Below are 21142 nucleotides of genomic sequence, written 5' to 3'. Positions count from 1 at the left end.
TTTTTTTTTAAAGATTGGCACCTGAGCTAACAACTGTTGCCAATCTTTCTTTTTTTCTGCTTTATCTCCCCAACTCCCCTCCCCGCTGCCCCCGTACATAGTTGTATATCTTAGTTGCAGGTCCTTCTAGTTGTGGCTCATGGGACGCTGCCTCAACGTGGCCTGACGAGCGGCGCCACGTCCGCGCCCAGGATCCGAACCCTGGGCCGCCGCAGCGTAGCACGCAAACTTAACCACTTGGCTACAGAGCCGGCCCCTGGCCCATGGTCTTGATTCAGGATGGGAAGTAGTATTTCTGCTAATCTCTTGAATTGGAAATGACCTTGGGAGCCCTCTGGGGAGCAACATATTGTTTCCCTGTGCCCCTTCCTTTAAGAAGAGGCTGGGAGGCCCACGGATTGTGAATATGGACATCCTTTATTCTGGCTAATGACCTGCAGCCCTGGTTGAGGCACAGGGGTGAGGGCTGGCACCCCAAGGTGCTGCAAACATGAGCCTCCCCCTCCTCCGTGGCGACACTTGGGTCAGTTGGAGGCACTTAAGAAGAGGCACAGACGTCTTTTCATACTTCTGTAGAAAGAGGAGAGATTTCGTGTCGCTCCCTGACACACGTAGCTGAAAGGGCTCCTGGAAGTGGAAGGCAGGTCTCTCTTCTCTGCCTCTTTCTGTTGCTCTTTAGTCTGAATGGGTTGTGTGAGCTTCCTAAAAAAACAAAAAGTTCTTAAAGCATCAGGGTCTGTTGGAACATAAAAAATTTTGCAAAGAAAGCAGCACTTGATGTTTCTTCTTGACTGTGCTCGTCACAACTGTAATTGATTTCTGATTTGATTTTCTGATAAATAGCACTGTCTGCTCTAATCGACTGTAAGGTCAGTGCCCCAGAAAACTGCACGTTCTGTTTTCTTCACTACATTCCCAGCACCCGGCACGGTTCGTTTACTCAGGCATTCAATGCCTATTTATGGGGCAACTATTATCTGCATGTCACTGTGGTAGGTGTGGGAGGCACAAAGCAAAAGGAGACATGGTCTATGCCTACAAAAGTATATCCTAGTAGGTGAGGCACATACATGAACAAGCATCTCCAAAGAGGAAGAAAAGTGCGCCACAGAAACAAAGAGGAGAGGAGAGAGGAGAAAGCCAGCTGTCACCATTGTGGTGTCTTTTATCACCAGGTGGAGAAGAAAGGGAGGACGTTTTAGACAATTGTTGCTGGAGGGTGGAATGCACAAGGGGAAGAGGCAAGAGATAAACCTGGAAACCTTGACTGGGGTCAGCTTGTCCATGGTCTTGCATATGCCACTAAGGAGTTGAGGCTTTTTCAATCAGGCAAAGAAAGGCTGACAGTCAGCAAGGAAACAAGACCTCAGAGCTACAGCCGTGAGGAATAAATTCTGCCAACAACCTAAAGGGGCAGGAAATGGATCCACTCCTAGAACTTCCAGAAAGGAATGCAGTCCTTTATCTTGACATTAGCCTGATGAGTCTCAGGCCAGACTTCTCACCTACAGAGCTGTAAGATGGTAATTTTGTGTTAAGCCCTGAAGTTTCTGGTAATTTGTTACAGCAGCAATAGAGAACTAACACAGGGACTAGAATAAACCAGCTTCCTTACTGACCCTACTTCCTCGGCCTTTTCCTTGGATGTCAGTGGTCCCTATGGGTCTATTATTGGGATGCTTCTTCCTCCCCTCCCATATTTTCTGTCTAAGGTAGACCTAGGGCCCAAATATAATTTCAAGGGGAAAGAAAAAGCTTAAAGCAAAGATTGCAATTTGTTGAGCTGTGGCCCAGTCCTGTCTATAGCCAAATTTTGTTTGACTTGCCTGGTATTACAAACATTTTAAATTTCGCACTCTTTTTTCTTTTCTCCTTTTCCCTTTTTCCCTCCTCCCTCTCCCTCCCTTCTTTTCTTTCCTTTCTTATTTTTTTCCTAAGTTAAGAAGCTCTAGCAACACTGGGTTGGCAGGCTGGGGCTGTCACTGTCCCCTTTGAGATGTGTTCTCCAGTCCATCACAGTCTCTCCCACTCCCTTTTATCTGTCATGGGTTGCCTTACTCATTTGTATTACCTGCTTGCATTCTTGGTGATTGACTTTGTGACATTAGCCTAAATCTGGTGTTAGAAAATGCTAGATCTGGGATCTCTGAATGGAGAGCATAAGAAACCAAAGGAAGCAATCAGCAAGACTCCACAAAAGAGTAGACTTTTTTTTTCCTATTCAGGTTGATCCTACAAAGTGTCGTGAGGCCGTGTAAGTAACATGTTTGTGTGTGCTTGTGTACCTGCACGTGGGTGTACCTATGGGTGAGTGTGTAGAGAGAGAGAGAATAAAGAAATGGGCAAAGATCACGGTTTCAAATAAGTCCATTGAATGATCTTTCTTTTCCTTCAGGGGGACCCACCTACTGTCCATCTGTAGGTTCAACCTTGCCTCAGTCCAATGTGAGGGTATGTAGGCACGTGACCCTGAGTCAATATTTTACTGGATATTTATCAATCACCTTGTTGCTGGCCTAACATCCTCTGATTCCATGCACGGGCTCTTGACTTATTCCTTTTTGACCAAGCCCTTTCCTGGCACCTCAATTCCAGCAATTCAGCTCTTCTCCATTCCTTTCCTGGCTTCTTGCCTTAGTTTCTTGCTTGGTTTTTAGGAACTGGAATTCTGTCTCACGCTCTCTCCTCCTTCTGTTAATTGAAGCCCTGTTAGGGGAGGGAAGCCTCACTCCCTTCTTCTAGTCCTTTCTTTTGCAGAATGCTTGCCTCGCTGGACCTTTTCCCAGTGGCTTGGGGGCCTCCACACCTCGCCTGCATCCAGACCTCCTCTGCCACATCTGCCTGTAGCCTTCCCAGACCTGCTACATCACAGCCCTACCCAGATGATTCACAATCGTGGGTGTTCGTGAGCCCTGGTCTGACACCACAACATTTTCATCCTTGAGAAAAGTCTAGGAAATAAAGAACATCAGCATGGCAGGAACCTTTGGCTGGAGATTCGAAAGGATTCTTCGATAAGCTTTCTAATCTTTCCTTGTTCTGCAACCTATGGAGCCAACCTCTCCTCAATTCTATCAAAGGAGTGAGGACTCCTTTAGGACATTCCGTCATTTTACTTCTGATTTTCGTCAAAGGACAGAAAATGGGCCTAGTTTCTCTAAAACTATGACAATAATTTAGGCCTTTAGGTCACAAATTTTCCTAAGAGTCTCTTTATCTATTAATTGGCAAATGAACAGAACTCCAGGGAAGAACTATTCCTTTAGTGCATGAAAGCTTGTGTAGATGGTCACCATGGAATGAGAACGAGCCAAGGAATCACAAGTGGTGTGTTCTAGCCCAGACTCTGCCATTCGCTACCTAGTGATCTTGGGAAAGTCACTTACCCTCTGTGTGTGTCAGTTTCTTTATCTGTTTAAAAATAAATTATTTCCAACATGGTTACTCACAGGGTGCTGAGGGTTTGCTGAGACAGTGGGTGTGAATCATTGTCCATATGGGAGATCCTAGCACTAAAAGACCCCATCTGTCACTGCTGATACAAACAGCACCTTGCTTCCCAGAGTGTTCCATACCATCTACCTACACTTGTCATGGGATTATTCAACAACTCTGAGCCAGGAATTTGCTCAAGGCCATGCAGCTGCAGAGTGAGAGGAGAACCCAGGACTCCTGACCCCAAGAGTACTGTGTTCTGTTACATGCCCACTGTGGAAAAGTCATCTCTGAAGGACTGCCAGGCTCAGGGAAGGCAGAGGTACTTCTGCTCATGCTCTCTGCCCACATCTTACCCACTGCAGTCCGGTTCTGCCACGTCTGGGCTGTCACCCCATTGATCTTTCCAAGGCAGATGGCGCCAGGGCATTTCACTTCTGACCAGAAAAGTTCTGTCGGTGTTAGGATGCTTCTGAGAGATGATGTGCCTCTGTTGGGGGCCTGACTTGCTTATTTCTTTTCCTTTTTGGAGCCGGGTAATTTTCGTCTGAAGGAAGAGAGGAGTGGCCAGTTACACAATGGTGATAAGGTAGCTGGCATCGTGTCCTCTGCTGGTTTGTTGCTGTCATTCCCTTTAGGAATGGTAATGGCCCAAACCAAAACCCTTTGCCTTCAAGATTGGGCCCCTTGCATTCTTACGCTCACCTCACTTCCCAAGAGCTTGTAACCTCTGAAGCCACGCATTGCCTTTCTGTGCAAAGAGCATCAGAGTCCCTGAGTTGTCTTCCAGGCACCAGCACTGGCAAATTATACCTGGGCAGCTCCAGGCCCCGGTTGGACTTGCAGCAGTCTGAGAAGGCGGCATGGTTGGTGTGGAAGCCAAGCCTGCCATTTACAGAGGCTGCTGTCTATAACCCTGACCTTCAAGCAGCACTTTGGCACTGCACAGCTGTGGTTTCCATGACCCCTGGGAATACTCCTAGAACCCTAACTTAGCATCAGCCTCACTCTGATGCTTGTACAGAGTGAGTTAGCCTGAGTCAGATCTTGACAGGCTCAGATCCTTTCTGTTCTCATTGCCAATATCCTGCCAAGGAGAAGACCAGCTTTTCTTTCTTTCCCATCTTATGCTGGAGTCCATCTGAAGGACTGGAGTATGAGGGAAGCTGGCAATAAAAGATCATCTGGGACACTTCCCCCAGCAATAGTGTTCTACTGGAAGATGGGTCAGGGGCTCTGACTTCCTAAAATTGCCCATTCTGGTTCAAGGTGGGCAAGGACACCCACAGAGAAACCTTCCCCTAACTTCCCAGACTACAGGCCTCTCCAGAAGCAGCAAGCTCAACTTCTTGGTTCTATGTGCTGAGGAGTGTCAGGATGTGGAGCTGGGTCTCTGGGGAGTTTCTTCCCCATCTCTCAGTGTACACTTGGGCACAGCAGCTCTGAACTGATGAAGAAGACTTCAGCTCATGCCTACCCTGGGACAGGATACAGCTGCACGGAGGACAGCACGTGTCTTGACTGGGTGAGGTTGGTAGATGAAGCTAAAGACAAATACAGAGAAAAACTGCGTCAGAATTCAAGGCACAGACACTCCCTGGAGGCCCCCAGCCTGGGGAGGACCGTCCCAGGACAGTGTCCAGGGAACACTTCCAGGGATGGAGTTGGGAAGTGAGGGTGAAGAAGTGATGCTCCAGGGACATTCAGGAGACCTGGTCGGGATGCTGCCATATTTTTTGTCCTGGGAGACATTTCATCTGGATGCAAAGTTCATGATGCCAACCCCATAGACTCAGGGATGCAAAATTGGGAGATTAGGCCAGATGAACCCTAGAATCAAGACTCTAGGGCTGTTTGGACTCCATGGATCATGGGCAATGTTTCCTTGTGGCCTCCCCATTAAACAACAAGGGAACATATGCAAATGGGCAGGCCAGGCAAGCTGGCATTTCACGCCTGCAAGAAGCAGGGACGCAGCATCCCCAACCTGGCAATAGAAGCTGACAATTGGGATAGAAAGGAAAGGCTTGTTGGGAGAAACCACGTGGAAATGAAGGCCGGTTTAGTGCTTGGGAATGGGATTGACCCCTTGAAGATGAAGATGGGGAAGAAAAAGGATATAACATGGCCTCAGTATGGGGGGCAGGGACCAGAGTGTTATTCACAGGGATGAGAAGACCACTAGCAGGAGCTGCCAAGAAGCAGGAGGTCCTGTTCCAGCCAGCAGGTGCTCTCGGTGGGAGGGGAAAGGAAGAGTGGGGTGTGATGATTGTCTCTTAATAAAGATCACACACTGTGCCTGGAAACGGGCAGAAGAGCCAGTGGGGATATAGAGAAGATTTAGGCACCCCTGCAAGAGGATATAAAAGAATCAAGAAGACACGATTATTCAAATGAGAGCTGTGCTCAGAGCCCTGGAAGGACAATCAGGAGACCTGCTTCTCATGCCATCTCTGTCACTCACGAGCTGTGTGATCTTGAGCAAGTCACTTCACATTTTGGGGGGAGGTCTCAGTCTCCTTGCGGTCAATAAGGAATTGGCCAAGCTGGCCTTAGAGTTGTCCTCTAATTGAGTTGTGGACTGTTAAGATCAGTGGGGTTCCAACTCCAACTCACAGTTTTGGATTGAACTTGCTACTGCTTCCCGCGGCTGAGGCCACAGCCACTCAACACCTCTGAGCAAGGTGAATCTTAAGATGGCGTGGTCTCCTGGGGAAGAAGGAAGGGGAGCATTAAAAACCCTTACAGGGACACCCCACAAAATAAATCTTGCTATGTAAGTAAGAAAGCTCCGGTTTCACATTCCTTGGATTACAGGATGTAAATGCTAGACCTGACCTAAACTCAAACCTCTGTATTGAGATTCAGGGTCCGAGGCTGAGAGAGGGAAAGCAAGATGCTCCAGAGCCCTCAGCTCCTACATGATGACTCTCTAGGCCTGCAACCCCAGTGGCCTGACCTCTTAATTCAGGGCATCCTGCTGCCCTTTTCCAACTTCTGACACCAGAAAAGATTTGGGGATTTACTTCCCTGGAGCTCAGCAACAGGAAACGAACCGAAGGCTGAGGTTCTTTAGCTACCACAAAGGGCATTTTGTTGGTGCTCTGAGGGAGCATGGTTCCCCCCCCCACCACTACCTGCCACCTGCCACCTGCCACCTGCCACTCCTCTGCTCCTTTTCCTCTTACCCCTCCTCTTCCCTACCTCCAACCCCCCTCCTAAATAAGCCCTTGCACCCACAGGGACATTTTGCCCCGTGTACTGAAAAGATTGCTGATTTCTGTCTGCTGATGCAACATTTCACAAGGCAGAGATGATGACAACGAACAACGTTCACTGCCCATCCGGGCGGCTGCAGCCGGGGAGGTCGGTGGTTTGCTGCTTACTAAGGTGAGGACCCTCTCAGAGGGGCAGGAGCTGGGCCCTACAGCTGGCCTGAGTTGCTTCTTCTACCATTCAGGCAAACCAGAGATGGATTCAGGTCTCAAGGGCCCTTGTTTGAACTCCAAGTAGGCAGTAGGATGCTTGTTTTGGGGGCTGGAGTGGGGGCGGGGGTAAGTATCTGGGAAAATAGGCATGAGAATTGAGCAGGTTTGAGCTGAAACAACAGAATGCTCAGCCCCATCATGGGACTGTGAGCTGCTCTTTTATTTATTTATTTTTTTTGAGGAAGATTAGCCCTGAGCTAACATCTGCTGCCAATCCTCGTCTTTTTGCTGAGGAAGACTGGCCCTGAGCTAACATCCATTCCCGTCTTCCTCCACTTTATACATGAGACGCCTACCACAGCATGGCTTGCCAAGCGGTGCCATGTCCACACCTGGGATCCAAACCAGTCAACCCCAGGCCGCCGAAGCAGAACGTGTGACCTTAATCGCTGCGCCACCGGGCCGGCCTCTGGGCTGCTCTTTTTAAGACTTCTGCTCTATCTCTATATTTTGTTCTGACGCTAGTACTGTTCCCAGATTCATAGATCTGTTCTCCTTGGTTCCCAGAACTTTCCACTGCAGAGACATCCAGCCTTGCCATCGCCAGGCAGTGTCCCGTGCACCCTCCTCCCTCTCGGTAAAGCTCCCTTTTGCTCAGGTACCGATCCCAGCGCAGGTGCCGGGAAAGGGACTGAGTTTAACTGCTCTGTGCTGAGAAAACACACACATATATATATATATACTTACTATTTATTTATAAATATACTACTAATACACAATATATAAATAATATACATTAATAAAGTATAATTGATAATATGTTAATAATAAATATATAAGCCTCTCATAATCACCCCGCCCAGAGATAATTCTATTAACACTTGATGTTTACTTCTAAGTTCTTTCCCATGCTTTCATAAAAACTCTATATATCCACTTATATATCTGCATCCACTTTTCTATTTTCTCATTTAACACTTTAAAATAGATGCTTTTCAAATGGTAGGGTGAATGGAGACAGTTGGAGCCGGGGCTCGTCAACAGCCATAAAGCAGGTCACCAGCTCCCTTTACGCACCGTGGACACTGTGACCCACACACCCAGAGGCATCCTGGGAGGTCCTGCTGGGGAGCAGTGCATGGGTGGGTACCCTTTTGCTAGCACTGATAGCCACAGGTAAATATACTTTAATGCTTCTCTGAGGGCCAAGTTAACAAGATGCCTATCCCTCCAGCAAACACCCTCTGTGAAGTCTTCAGCTGGTCCTTCTTGGCCCTCACTTTGCCTTCGTGAGTCTCGTGTGCTAGAGAACGGGGCTGTGGGTCATGGTGGAACTTACCTCCACTCCAAGGAGGGTACTTGTACACAGGTTTAGGAGGAATTCTTATGTCCTTTAACTTCTTCCCCCTGTACTGGAAGTAAGAGCGGTTTGCCTTCCAGGAACAAAACCTGTGAGAAGAATGGCTTCTGGTCACAGGGAGAAAATCACCAGCCCAGGGGCTAGAACACTGAACTCAAGGGAACCAGGTTGGAACCAGTCCTCTCAGAGAGAGGGGTGTCCAACAGAGAAGAGGAGAGCGTTTGGCCTCAGAGTGGCCCTTCTTCTGAGGCCTCCTCTTTGTCCAGGCCCAGCTCCAGTGAGGGCTTGGCATGGGCAATATCTTGGGACTTCCTTCTGGAATCACCAGTGAACAGAGTCTGTAAAAAGCCTGCGGTACCCAAACCTGGGGTGGGGTTAACCTCTGGGGTGCTCTCTTCATCATCAGACTATGAGATGCTGCAGCCAGACCATCTGACTGGCCTCCTCTCGGTTCCTGATCCCCGAGTTCCATCCTATTCCTTACTGAGAGCTGTGACCCCCTCACCTTACTCCCAACAGCCTCTTCCCTGGAGTAGACCCTGGTTCCTCACATGAACTCAGACTCACATACTCACTGCAACCTGAGAAGCCCTCGCAACACTCTCCGTCTCTTCCTCCCTGGTCCCTAAACCCTTGCTATCCCTCAGCCCTTGGATTGGACCCCTTGGACGTTGGTCTTGGCTGAGACTGCATTTATTTTTTTTCCTGACTTGACTCTGGTGGTCTTGACTGCTGCCCTCCTTCCCCCTCCCCAAGAGGGACTCTATTTGATCACAGTTGGTTTCTCCCATTCCACTAGCTAAACTGGGTCTCCCTCCCATCATAGACCTCCCAACATGCTACGGATGCATTCTCTATGGTGCTTAAGAGGCCAAGAGACCTGGTTTCTACTCCCGGTTTTACCGTTTACCAAGTGATCCTTGGCAAGTCCCTTAACCACTCTGAACCTCAGTTTCCTCATAGGGACAATAATGCTTTGCCCTACCCACCTCACAGTGTTGTCGAGAGGTTCATCTGAGATAATATACATGGGCACAGTGCACAACATAAAACTCTTTGTAGTATATAGGAAAGCAGATAAGAGCCAGCTGCACGAGGATTAGGGATTCAAAGCCTGTCTGAAGCATCCCTATACTTTCTAAGGAGGCATGAGAGAGAGCTGAGTGCTGACTCAAACCAGGAGCAGAATATATTTCCCAGAGATTCCTGGTCCTCCAGAAAGTTTCGGGATGAATTCCCACTAAGTTCTGGTGTGGAGAACTAGAATCCAGTCTCGAATTAAGTGCTAGATAGCAGTTGGTGTTCAAAAGGCTAATCTGGTTATCTCGAACTTAGATTTTTGTATTTCCTTGGATCCTGTATTAAATAATTATCTTAGAGATTTTAAAGTAAAGGTTGGTGATTGGTAAGTAATCTTTACACTTCCATTTTCATAAAGTAACTTTTTGTGTGTGTTTGGGAGAGGGGAGCCCCAAAGAGCTGGACTCACATAATAATCTAAATATCCCAATTAGCCTGGTCTGGGGACATTGCAGCCACTTGTCCTCTGGTCACCATCACACAGGGCACTGCCATTCACTATGTGGAAGATGTGAGCTGGCGCCACTGTGGACCACAGGAGTAAGGAACCAGCTGAGAGAACCTAGGCCAGACTCTCAGCCCACACCTGGACAGGAAGATCAGGAACGGGCGGACCACACGGCTTGCATTTGTCATGCAGATATTTTGTTGGTTTTCGTTTTATTTTTTTGGCCTTCCCAGCTTCCTCACCATGTTTTTGTTTCGAGTTAATTGCCACATTTGCCACTTTAACCTTGGGAAATATGACACCAAAAATCTGAATTTCTAGCTCCTCTTGAAAACTGAAATATCTAGCAACTGTGCCTTTAGCAGTAAGTATGGGATCTGGCCTTAACAGGGCAAAACTTTTCTGGCTTTGCTGCTTCCATGAGGCTTGTTAAGCACTAGCACAGTTGTGTTAGCCTCGACAGAACCTCTCCCCAAGTAGCTGGGGTCCACCCTCACCCTTAGGCGAGGAATCTACACCTAAGAAAACCTAACGCCCTTGTTCCAAGCAAGTACAGGGAAGAGACGGGAAGCAGGCATTCTGATCCCCAGTCTTACTTGGCCTTCCATCCTCTGATTCAGTGTTCAGTGTGAGAGTGTGAGGGATGGAGGGCGGCGAGGAGAATAAGAATGCGCCCTCTCAGTTCCCACGAAACTAGAGACTGTGAAACAGAGGGCTAGAGGAAGACAGAAAACTCTCTAGAAAGTCAAACGTGTTTTCCTGACCTCGTGGTCCTCGGGTGAGGGGAGATAGTTACCTTTTCCAGAAGTACATAATGACGGGGAAGAGAGACATGACAGCCCCGTGGAAGGTGTTCCGATCTAGGTGGCCCTCTGCAATGGTAGCAAGGATGGCATCCCTCTGGGAGTCAGAGATATTCACCTATCCAAAGAATGGGAGCCTGTCACTGGCAGAGGCTCCAAGGAAGGCAGAAAACCTCTCTTGGCCCCCCAGGACCTTCAAGACCACCCCCTCCCCAGAAGGCAGAAGCTTTTCATGGGGCTGCTAGGTAAAGGACATCTGGCTGACCCACGGCTTAGGAAGTACCTGACAACTAGCTTTCAGGATTCTTGTGGGGGAAATGCTTCTTGGCAAAAGGCCAGAGAGGAGCGGGAGTCCCTCTTACCCTCAGCCTTGGAGGGGTCTCAGAATGCAAGAATAGCTTTAGGATGATGTTAATTTTGGACCTCAGGAGGATCACATCATTCTCGTTGTATGCCCGGTTGAACAGTAGCACCTGAGATGAACTCACCAAATTGTTAAATCTAAAAAGAGGCAGGAAGTAGGAAATTAGCAAGGAGAAGATGAAAGCAGTGACTAAATAGGGTGGCTAGCCCAGACCTCTTTCTGGCCTAAAAGAGACAGGGCCAATCCTGGGCCAGGTTGTGACTTCATTCAGTCAATCATAATTCATCCATCATCAAATACCAATTGGGCGACAACCACATGTCAGATAATATGCTAAGTGCTTCTTCAAGTGTATTTCTGTACTACTAACTCCCTTATGTAGCCCATCCCCTCCTCTTTACCCATCCCAGCCCCTGCCCCAGTTTCGCCTCTGACTACTGCAAGGGCTAAGGGCTGTCTTGCTCTTTCTTTCCCCTCCTGTGCTGACCCTCTCACAATTACCACTACTCTTGGAAGCAACATTCCTTTTCTTAAAAATTCTTTTTGTTGTAGTAAAATATATATAACATAAAATTTACCAGTGTAACCATTGTTAACTGGTTCAGTGGCATTAAGTACATGCACATTGTTATATAATCACCACCACCATCCATCTCCAGAAATTTTTCCATCTTCCCAAACTAAAACTCCATGCCCATTAAACACTAACTCCCATTCCTCATCTCCCCCGGCCCCTGGTAACCCCTCTTGTACTCTGTCTCCCAGCAACGTATTCTTTTATTAACTATCAAGTATCTCTCAGTTATACCTTCTCTCGATTTAAGTACACAGCTTACTTCCCTCAGGCCATTTTAAATCCTAACTATTTTACATACCTGGTAACCACGGTTTTCCCATTACAAGCCTGTTTTGTTTTTTTTTTTTAAAGATTTTATTTTTTCCTTTTTCTCCCCAAAGCCCCCCAGTACATAGTTGTATATTCTTCGTTGTGGGTCCTTCTAGTTGTGGCATGTGGGACGCTGCCTCAGTGTGGTCTGATGAGCAGTGCCATGTCCGCGCCCAGGATTCGAACCAACGAAACACTGGGCCGCCTGCAGCGGAGCGCGCGAACTTAACCACTCGGCCACGGGGCCAGCCCCCATTATAAGCCTGTTTTGCATATCCATGCCTTTATTCAATCAGTGGACACTTATTAAGGGTTTACTCTGTGCCAGGCACAGTTCCGGGAGCAGGGGATCGGCAGTGAACATTGTAAACAGAGTCCTGGTTTCCAGGAGCTCACAAATCAATGAAGGGAAGGAGTTTATAAGTAAACAAACGAATCCTTAAATACCCAGTAGAGTGCTATGAAGACAACAGAAGGGGGGTTGGGAAGGGGATGGGCACTGAGACTGGAACAAAGAGAAAGAAAGAGACAGTCACTTGAAGACTTGAGGGCTGGGGCTTCTTCCCACAGCGGGAGCAGCAGGCGCAGGGGCTCTGAAGCAGGCAGCAGCTGAGCAGCGGCGCGGGTGGCGCAGAGTGGAGCCTCAGAGCCGGAGCAGGGGGCAAGCAGCGAGGAGCAAGAGGTGAGCTCCCAGCTGTAGGTAGGTCCTGCTCCTGCAGAGCCCTATTAGGCAATGGGAGGACCTTTGGACTTTATTCCAGTGGTAATCGGAAGCCACCGGAACATTTTAGGCAGGAGAGTGATATAATCTGGTTTACACTGTTGAAAGGCTGCTCCGGCTGCTGGGCTGAGAACAGGTTGTAGAGGGCAAGGGAGAAAGCAGAGACAACGGCGACGGGACTTGGAGCTGCAGAGGCTGTTCACTCTGGTATTTCTTCTGCTCCTCACTTGCCTCCTCCTTTCACACTTTTTTTTTTTTTAATCTCACTAGCCCCTACTCATCCTTCAAAATGCAGCTACCAGTCTCCCAAGAAATCATACCTGAGGACTCACTTGTCTGTCTAAATGCACTTCCTGGGCCTGACTTGTCCATAGCACCTATCAACCCACTTCCTCACTTTTTTGTGTGTCTTTTCTGCCATCCCCATTTGTCTATGGGATCTTGGAGAGTAGAGAGCAATGTCTTAGTTGTTTTTTGTATCTCCAGTGCCAAATTCAGTGCCAAGAAAGAGAAAGCAAGCAACAAGTGTTTGTGGAACTGAGCTAAATCCCTTACTGGGGGCAGTGGAAGATCTTAACCAAATGCCCCTAGTGATGTGTTGAGTCACCAGGTGCTCTGCACTTCCGGAAGCACACTGACTGATGCCTGTGGCCCGCTGACGGTACACACTGGTGGTCCCTTCTCCAGTACACTCACATTTCTCCAACTAGTTGAGGCAGATATTTACTGAGTTAGTCATGTTTCTTCCCCAATATTTTTGCCTGTTGTGCTTGTTACTATAATTCACAATTTATGAAAATTGACAAAATTTGAACATGAAAAGGAAAGGTATTTGTTGTTTCTGTGAAAATAAATCGGAATGCTTTGGAATGTTCCAATAAAGGCAAGTTGCTTTTTGAAAATTGCTATTGAGTTAGGTGTGGCAAGTCAATTCAAAACATTGAAAAATACGAGTATAAAAATCCAGAAGGATTAAATTGCTTTGCAGTAACCTTTAAATTCTCACTCCACTTTAAGAAGAGAAAAATTGGAATTAGTAGGTAACGTTTAGGGTATAGCTTACATAAGAATAATATGTGGACTTCCAATTAGTGGAATGGCTTTGGCTTTATATCAAAAGTTTGACAGGTGAGTGAATGTACATTAACATATTTTAAATTAAAAACATCTGTTTAATGTCACGCACACACATAATTTTTATTATTATAATTCCTTGCTTTAACTAAAGAACTATTGGTCCAATGGTGCGACAGAAGAGGACCCCTATCATATTAATAAATAATAGGAAAAAAAGTGCTCCCCTTCTTGGGTATAAGTAAGTGCATTTCACTATTGGGAACCCCAGAATACTGAAGAGCTTTGCAGACCCAAAGGAAAGAATGGCGGAAATGGATAGAGTGACAGCATTCAGTGAGATTTTCAGATGGAGATTTTCAGCCTGTCAGGGCTGAAATCACTGTGCCACTTATAGGCTACTCCAGTCTGCAGGGAGGTACTAAGAATGGAAAGCCATGGGGGGAAAGAGAGATGAAAAACTTACTTCTCTATTTCAGAAAAGAAATGTAAATCATTGACTGCAAAATTGACAGTGATAATCCTGTGGCCAAAGATACGTCGCTTCGAAAGCACTATATCTCCATTTTCAGGGTCCACACTCCGGACATTTGTGGGGTTTGAGACTGGGCGTCCTGATACGTTTGGTGATGGGGAGAGATCTGAAAGAGAAGAGGAGGCAATTCACATCTAGTTTGAGCAGCTCACTCTTAAGCCTGAAGCCTCTGACCTGGGCATAAAACTAAAATGAAGAAAGAAAACTGTGGACCCACCTTTGGTCTGATTGACATAGTGATTCCCTCCCATTAGTCTCAATCTTTTATTTCAACTTGAAGGATTGCTGAAAAAACCATTTGATCAGATAGCATGACAACATAGATACCAAAAAAAAAAAAAAATCAACTGAGTATTGAAAGGCGTTTTCCTGGTGCTTGTCTAATAGAAATATAATCACACTATAATTATGCTAATCCCTAACATTTCTACAAAGACTAAATATGCAAATGTGACTTCAAAATGGAATGTGTGGTCCTGATGTTGATTATTCAAGGTTTATCAGAGAAGTAATTTAGAAGTAAACTGGGAAAGCAACACAAAGAAAAAGCCAAAACACGAAGAGCAAAGAGAAAGTTCGTCAAGGGGCTGGCCCCGTGGCCGAGTGATTAAGTTCACGTGCTCAGTTTCGGTGGCCCAGGGTTTCACTGGTTTGGATCCTGGGCTTGGACATGGCACCACTCATCAAGCCATGCTGAAGCGGTGTCCCACATGCAACAACTAGAAGGACCCACAACTAAAAATATACAACTATGTACCAGGGGGCTTTGGGGAGAAAAAGGAAAAATAAAATCTTAAAAAAAAGAAAAAAAAAAGTTCGTTAAAGAAAGGAAAGAGGGTAGGAAGCTGGAGTAGAAAAGAGACAGGAATAAGAAGGAGAGTACAGAAGGTTCGGATTGTGTCTCAGAAAAATAAGACACTTATTTTAGAAAGTTTCTTGACTAGGTAACCCGAAGAAATCCATTCATAGGGATTCAGGGCTGAGAAGAGAACAGTTCGGGGTTAGATCTGACAAGTAGATCCTAGTTAATTGCCTGGCTGGATTTAAGGAAATTGTCAATCAGCTCTAGAATTTACTATTCTTCCCATAAATCATTTATTCTGGATATTTGTTCAGGAATAACTGATGTGGACGTGGTGCCCCCTATGGTGTAAATGGGATTCCTTTCAGTGCAGTGTTACATATAGGATGGGAGGGTCACCTCAACATTCAATAAACACCCAGCACCTTTTATGTCCCAGACACTGTGTTAGGTGCTAGGGTTATAGCACTGAACAAGACATAAGGTCCCTCCTTACTATCTTACAATCTTTCTTTTTTTATCACTTAGATTTGAGTTTAAAGGAAAAAAAAAGGTCTGGATAACAGCTGAAGTTGATATGATAGTCAGGGATTTTAGGAAAAGAGGGTGCTAAATCCACCCAAGAAATCTTGGAGCAGTGGATGCTTGTAGACTCTCTGTGGTAGGGGAGGGAGAGTCTGATTTGTATTATTTGTCGATTTCTATAGTAAACACTCCCACCATGATTGATTTCTGAAGCTATCGTTGGTTTGTCAACTTGCTCACAAAATTCCTGAATATCTAACAATCGGCTCTCAATTAGGCTAAAGTTGTCAGATTGATTTTGTTTTTTTTAAAGCAAGATCTGGCTATATGCTGGCTCTAAGAAAAGCACTTTAAATGTAAGCCATAAATGGGCTGTAAGTAAGGAATAGAAAAAGATACATATGCTAACGCAGTAGTACAAGGAAAACTGGAGTGACTAACATCAGAAAAAGTAGATTTCAGAGAAAAGAATATTACCAAGGATAAAGAAGATCCTTTCATAATAATAAATGGGTCAGTTAATTGGAGGATATAATGATCCTAGAAAAAGCTAAACTATAGCGATGGAAAGCAGACCGCTGGTTGGGTAGATCTCCGGTTGAGCTGCAGAAGCACGCCTGTTCTTGGGCTCTCAGGCAATGCAGGGGATGTGGGAAGTGGAAGGAGGGTGCAACTGGACTTCCTACATTCTGCAGCATAACGGTTTGAGCTGATTTTATTTAAAAGAAGAAACAAAAGAGCTAGAAATATTCCTAAACTCTAAATGTTTGGTTGTGAAGCAGTTGATAAAACATACGTTCAAAAACGTTTTGCACATTAGAAAACATAATAATAACAATAAAATTCCAATAGAAAAATAGACAAAGGACATAAACAGTTCAAAAAAGGCAGCAAATGACCAATAAAGATGTTCAATTACTAAAAATACATAGGAGTGGTACATTATTTTTTATCTACCAGATTGGCAGTTTTAAAAAAATGTATAATATCCCATGTTGGTGACAATGTGAGGAATCCGCACTCATTTATACTGTTGGTGAGAGTTTAATTAACACAAGGTTTTTAGAGGGCCAAAATTTAACTATTTTTAACCATTTACCCATTACTTCCATCTGGAGGAATTTATTTCATAGAAACATACAATTGCAAAATTTGTGTTTTACAGCCTCAACTGAGAGTTAGAACTGCTCAAAAGTCATCAGAGAGATGAGCTCTGTCGCTATCCATCCCTACTGTCTCATTTCAGGCGCTTTCCCCATCTCATTCATCTTTAGTCCAACTAGCCTGATTTCAGTTCTTGAATGGCACCGTCTTCTTTCTTATTTTAGGATAAATAAAATAAATCTTGTTGCTCGTTCCTGAAAACTCAACTTTACGTCATTTTCTGGGAGAAGTCTTCCTGGATCCTCCCCCTTGACTAATTAGTATCTCCCTGTGATTATCATTGGGGTCACTTGTCACCACTATATAATATTAGCAATAATACTAGCTAACCCTTTTATAGCCCTTACTGTTGCCCAGAATGTTCCAAGATGCTTTACATGTATTAACGCACTTAATCCTCACAACAACCCTAGGGAATAGGCACAATTATTACTTCCATTCTACAGATGAGGAAAAGGCACAAAGTCACTTTCGAAAGGTCTTTCAGTTAGAAAGTGGCGGATTCAAACCCAGGCAATCTGGCTCCACCATCTGTGGCTCTTAGCTTCTGTCTTGCCCTCAAAACTGTAGGTGCCATGAGGGAAGATCCTATGCTGCATGTTCACTACTCTATCCCCAGCTCCTGGCAAAGCGCTTGCCACATAGAGGATTCTCACAAAGTGTGTTCAATGAATGAATGAACGAATGAATGCAGTAGTTGAATAAATCCATACTACAGACAAAGGATACAAAGACAGGTTTGCAGAATGTAAGATCTCGCAGTGCTTTAGACTAGTCATTCTTCACCCTTTCTGGCTCCCTGAGCAGAAGCCACTGGGCACATGTCCTCTCTAGGCAGTCCTGGGCTTGGCTTTGCACCAGGACCTGGGGTTCTTGCTAGACTGCAGCTAACACAGGCTTGACACAAAGCAATAAGCTTGCAGCTTCTAATCTGGGCTAACCCTTGTGGCTGGAACATCAACAGGGAAAGGGGGTAAATTAGACATGTGACTTACTTTCCTTGCTATTGTGTACTTCTAAGTGAAGATAGTCTTCAAATTCCTGGCGTTTGCTGGGATTAGACATAAATCTGCGGTACTTGCAAAAGCTCTTGATAAAGCTGATCATTCTCAGCCAGCCTCTCGTCTGGGGAAAGAGAGAGGGATATGACTTATTCATGAGTATAGCTGCTGTCCACTGAGAGTCTGTATGTGCCAGAAACTTGACATTCATTACATTTAATCCTCATAACACCTCCTTTATAAGGAATAATTTTTAACTCCAATTTAAAGGGGAGGAAACTCAGGTCAAAGAACTGGTGTAAACTTTTCCAGACTAAGTGGCTGGTGGACGGAAGATTCCGCTCCAACCAGGTGTGGCTGCGGGCATTGGCAATGCTCCTTCTACCATTGTCTTTCAACAGTGAAGATTTGAGGTGCTGTGATTGGGAGAGGCAGTGTGAGAGCTAAAAACAGGAAGCAACAGAGGACAGAGAGGAGTGTGACTCAGAAGAAGGGAATAATGGCTCAGGCAGATTTTGCCGTGTTGAAGAAATAAGGAAATGAGTAGAACCATTTCTAAGCAGTGAAAAAAGAAAAATATAATTATATGCACATTCTTACCCAGCACACACCCACGCACACAAATGCATTTTTTAAGTGTCTTCATCCGTTTCTTAATAGATACCCAGTGACCATTCTCCAGTTCATTTGCCCTCTGAGAAATTGATGTTTAGAGCCGGAAAAAATCTTGCTGATCAACTAGTTCAGTTGTCTCATTCTACAGAGAGGAATCTCAACGTAAACAGTGGTGAAGTTAAAAACCCCACTGGATTTAGGATGAGAAACTTTGAGCCTGGAGCCTAGTTTTCCCCTCGTCGTGTAATTTGGGTCAACCTACTTGACCTGTGTCTTGATGGCTCCACAGGGAAAATAGAAACAACAGCTGATGGGTAGTGATGAGGGTCAGAGATTATATACATAAACCCCAATGCAGCGCTTGGCGCAAAGGAGGGATTAAGTACATTCGGTTGGTTTCTTCTTTTATCTAAGAACAAGGAAGACCTGAAATTAAAACAAACTGTCCTGGTTCTGGGTGCAGATTCTTTTTAATGTGCTTCATGATCATTCTTGGTACCTGGACATGGAATTGATTCATGTATGGAGGAAATAAAAACGAGAAAAGACAAAGCAGCACACTTTCATATCAGGAGTACTGGATCAATGGCCATAGACACTATTTTCAGAGATATCTTAGCCTGACCTTTGGAGTCAGAGTTGGGCCCCAATCCTTCTGATACTAGTTGAAATCTAAGACACATTGAGCAAGGGGTTATTTAAAAGGATTTTTAAATAATGTATTTTTTTTCTCACATCATATGGAGAGACTTTCCTGAATAACATTTCTGTCTCCTCTTCTCTTTTTCTCTCCTCCCATGGGATAAAGAATGAATTAGATAATTGACAAGTTTGGAAAAGGAAATGGGCATGCTTTGCTCTCAACTCTTTGCATTCTCTCTCTGGGAGACGCTTGTCTGCATGACACCTGTGTTCAGGTCTGCCCCTTGTCATACAGTAAGGGGCTCACCCCGGGAAGTGGAGGCCTGAGTTGTTCTGTGATGCCAATGATTGGACGAGTAAGTAAGTTGAATTTGGGTGCAGAGAAGATTATCAAACCATTTGTCTTTATGGCCAATCCATGTCCTCCAAGCTAGCTTTCAGCAGGAAAAAAATTGACATTTTGATCTCCATGCATCTGAGCCCTGTGCCAATCACTCAATTGGTTCTAATCACAGATAACGAAGAAAGAGATTTCTTTTCAAATTCCCACTGTAACAATTTCGTTGAGTCTCAGATTCCTCCTTCGCAAAATGGGGGTTTAAAAACCTACCTCAAAGAGCAGTTGTTCTTGGTGATTAAATAAGCTAACAGTGAAACTCTTTTGTATGGCCAGCAACGCCTAGGCAGTGGTTTTTCTTGCTCCTAATGTCTCGTCCTCACTGTCTTCCTCACTGACCTGGGATTCCTGTAGGTAAACTGCTGCTGCCTTTGAGGGTTTCCTAGGAAAAACTGGAACGTGAGGTTCCCCCTCCGGATGGCAAGGTGGGAAAAGCTCTTGGTAATCTTTAAACCTGCGAGAAGGAGACCAAGAATATCAAAGAAGTCAAAAGCCTGACACATACAAGGTAATAGTCAAGGCAAACCTACCTTAGCTTTTGGAGGCAGGTGAAGTGGGAATTGGAGAAGGGTGAGATACTCAGAAATACACATCTTACCGTTTCAATCTGTCTGTCCTTCTTGACCTCTGCTGTATTGTTCCTTGTTAAGTCAAATGAACAGGATGTGTGTATGTGTGTGTGTGTGAGTGTGTGTGCGTGTGTGTGTGTATGTAGGTAGATAGGTAGGTAGGGGGTTCAAGATAAGTTTGGCTTTTCTTTTGTAGGCAGGCTCTGACAGTGAACTTCGAGAATAGATTGTGAGACTCCTTGAGTAACGTAACTTTCAGAAACCAATGAGCAGCTTCAGAAAGGATCACTGCATTCACCCAGCAATACTCACCACTTTTCTTCCAGAGATTTCATGACATAGCTTTGGAGCGTTAACAATGTGGTTGTGCTGACAGTATTCATGTGAGAGATTTCTTTGATAATAGGGGCATTGCACTGCAGCATTTCTTCTAAAAAAATGCAAGAGAGGGAGAAAAAGCCATCATCTTCTTGTCTACCATTTCTGAGGTAGCTGGTTTTGTCTTCATCTTAGAGTCTTATAGTCTCTTATTCTCAATTTAGTTAGATGGAGTTCTCCACAATTTGTTTGAAAACCCTCAAAAGCATATTTCGAACATTATGTGCAAGTGTATTTGTAGATCAAGTACTTTCCTGGTTTAGTTCCATGCAAATTTTAAAGATGAGTGCTTAAGGGGAAAGAAATGTATAAAGGACTCATTTCTGCAGCTAGTTTGAAGTTTGTGGTTTAGGAAGAAAGTAGAAGAGTAAAGAATTAAAGTTAAATTGCTGGGGTAGGCGTAGAGTTCAAGATTACAAATAAGCATCATAAGGGCAATATGATTCTCGGGGTGTTCAGAGACTATTGTGCTCATTAACAAGACAGGAAAACTTATAAAGGACAGGATCAGCATACTCTCATTTCTCTTCTACATCATTCAAAATGATGTATAGAACTTGATACCCTGAGACTCAACAAATAAATATTTCTTCCAAGTAAAGATTTGCCAATTTTACCTCTTTTTCTACTTTCAAAAATGAATAACTTTATCTTGGTTTACCACAAACAAAAAACAAACACACAGAAAAGCCCTGTCTGTTCATCTGTGTCAAAACAGGAGGCTTTATCTTTATTGCTTTGTTATAGATTTGTTTACCCCCCAGGGTGGAACCATGCTCACCCACTTGGTTTTCCTCTAGAATTATAGGTCAATGCTTTACTTGCCCCTTCTGCTTCCAGCCAAGATGAATTTATATGGGTCAGACTTACCCTCCTGCCTTAAGCCTCTTGCCCCTCGCAAGAAAGCAAGACAAA

General features: G+C 45.0%; 1 protein-coding gene across 3 annotated transcripts in view; it reads right to left on the bottom strand.

Annotated features, from left to right (window-relative positions):
• Positions 1 to 396: 396 nt before the first annotated feature.
• The window catches only part of RGSL1 (regulator of G protein signaling like 1), a 66805-nt gene continuing 46059 nt past the window's right edge, over positions 397 to 21142 (bottom strand). For all 3 annotated transcript variants that reach the window (XM_023640679.2, XM_070266658.1, XM_070266659.1), the window contains exons 13-23: positions 20162 to 20279; positions 19620 to 19734; positions 17621 to 17750; positions 14066 to 14240; positions 10917 to 11055; positions 10548 to 10672; positions 8203 to 8312; positions 6052 to 6144; positions 4913 to 4979; positions 3792 to 3982; positions 397 to 702 (exon numbers count right to left, since the gene is read on the bottom strand). In XM_023640679.2, coding sequence (XP_023496447.1) covers positions 3946 to 3982; positions 4913 to 4979; positions 6052 to 6144; positions 8203 to 8312; positions 10548 to 10672; positions 10917 to 11055; positions 14066 to 14240; positions 17621 to 17750; positions 19620 to 19734; positions 20162 to 20279 — 1109 coding nt within the window. In that variant the 3' untranslated portion in view covers positions 397 to 702; positions 3792 to 3945. The remainder of the gene's footprint in view (positions 703 to 3791; positions 3983 to 4912; positions 4980 to 6051; positions 6145 to 8202; positions 8313 to 10547; positions 10673 to 10916; positions 11056 to 14065; positions 14241 to 17620; positions 17751 to 19619; positions 19735 to 20161; positions 20280 to 21142) is intronic.

Source organism: Equus caballus, chromosome 5 (assembly GCF_041296265.1).
Source record: "Equus caballus isolate H_3958 breed thoroughbred chromosome 5, TB-T2T, whole genome shotgun sequence".
Taxonomy (NCBI): Eukaryota; Metazoa; Chordata; class Mammalia; order Perissodactyla; family Equidae; genus Equus; species Equus caballus.
The sequence above is the reverse complement of the archived record's forward strand: the minus strand, read 5'-3'. Positions and strand labels throughout refer to the sequence as shown.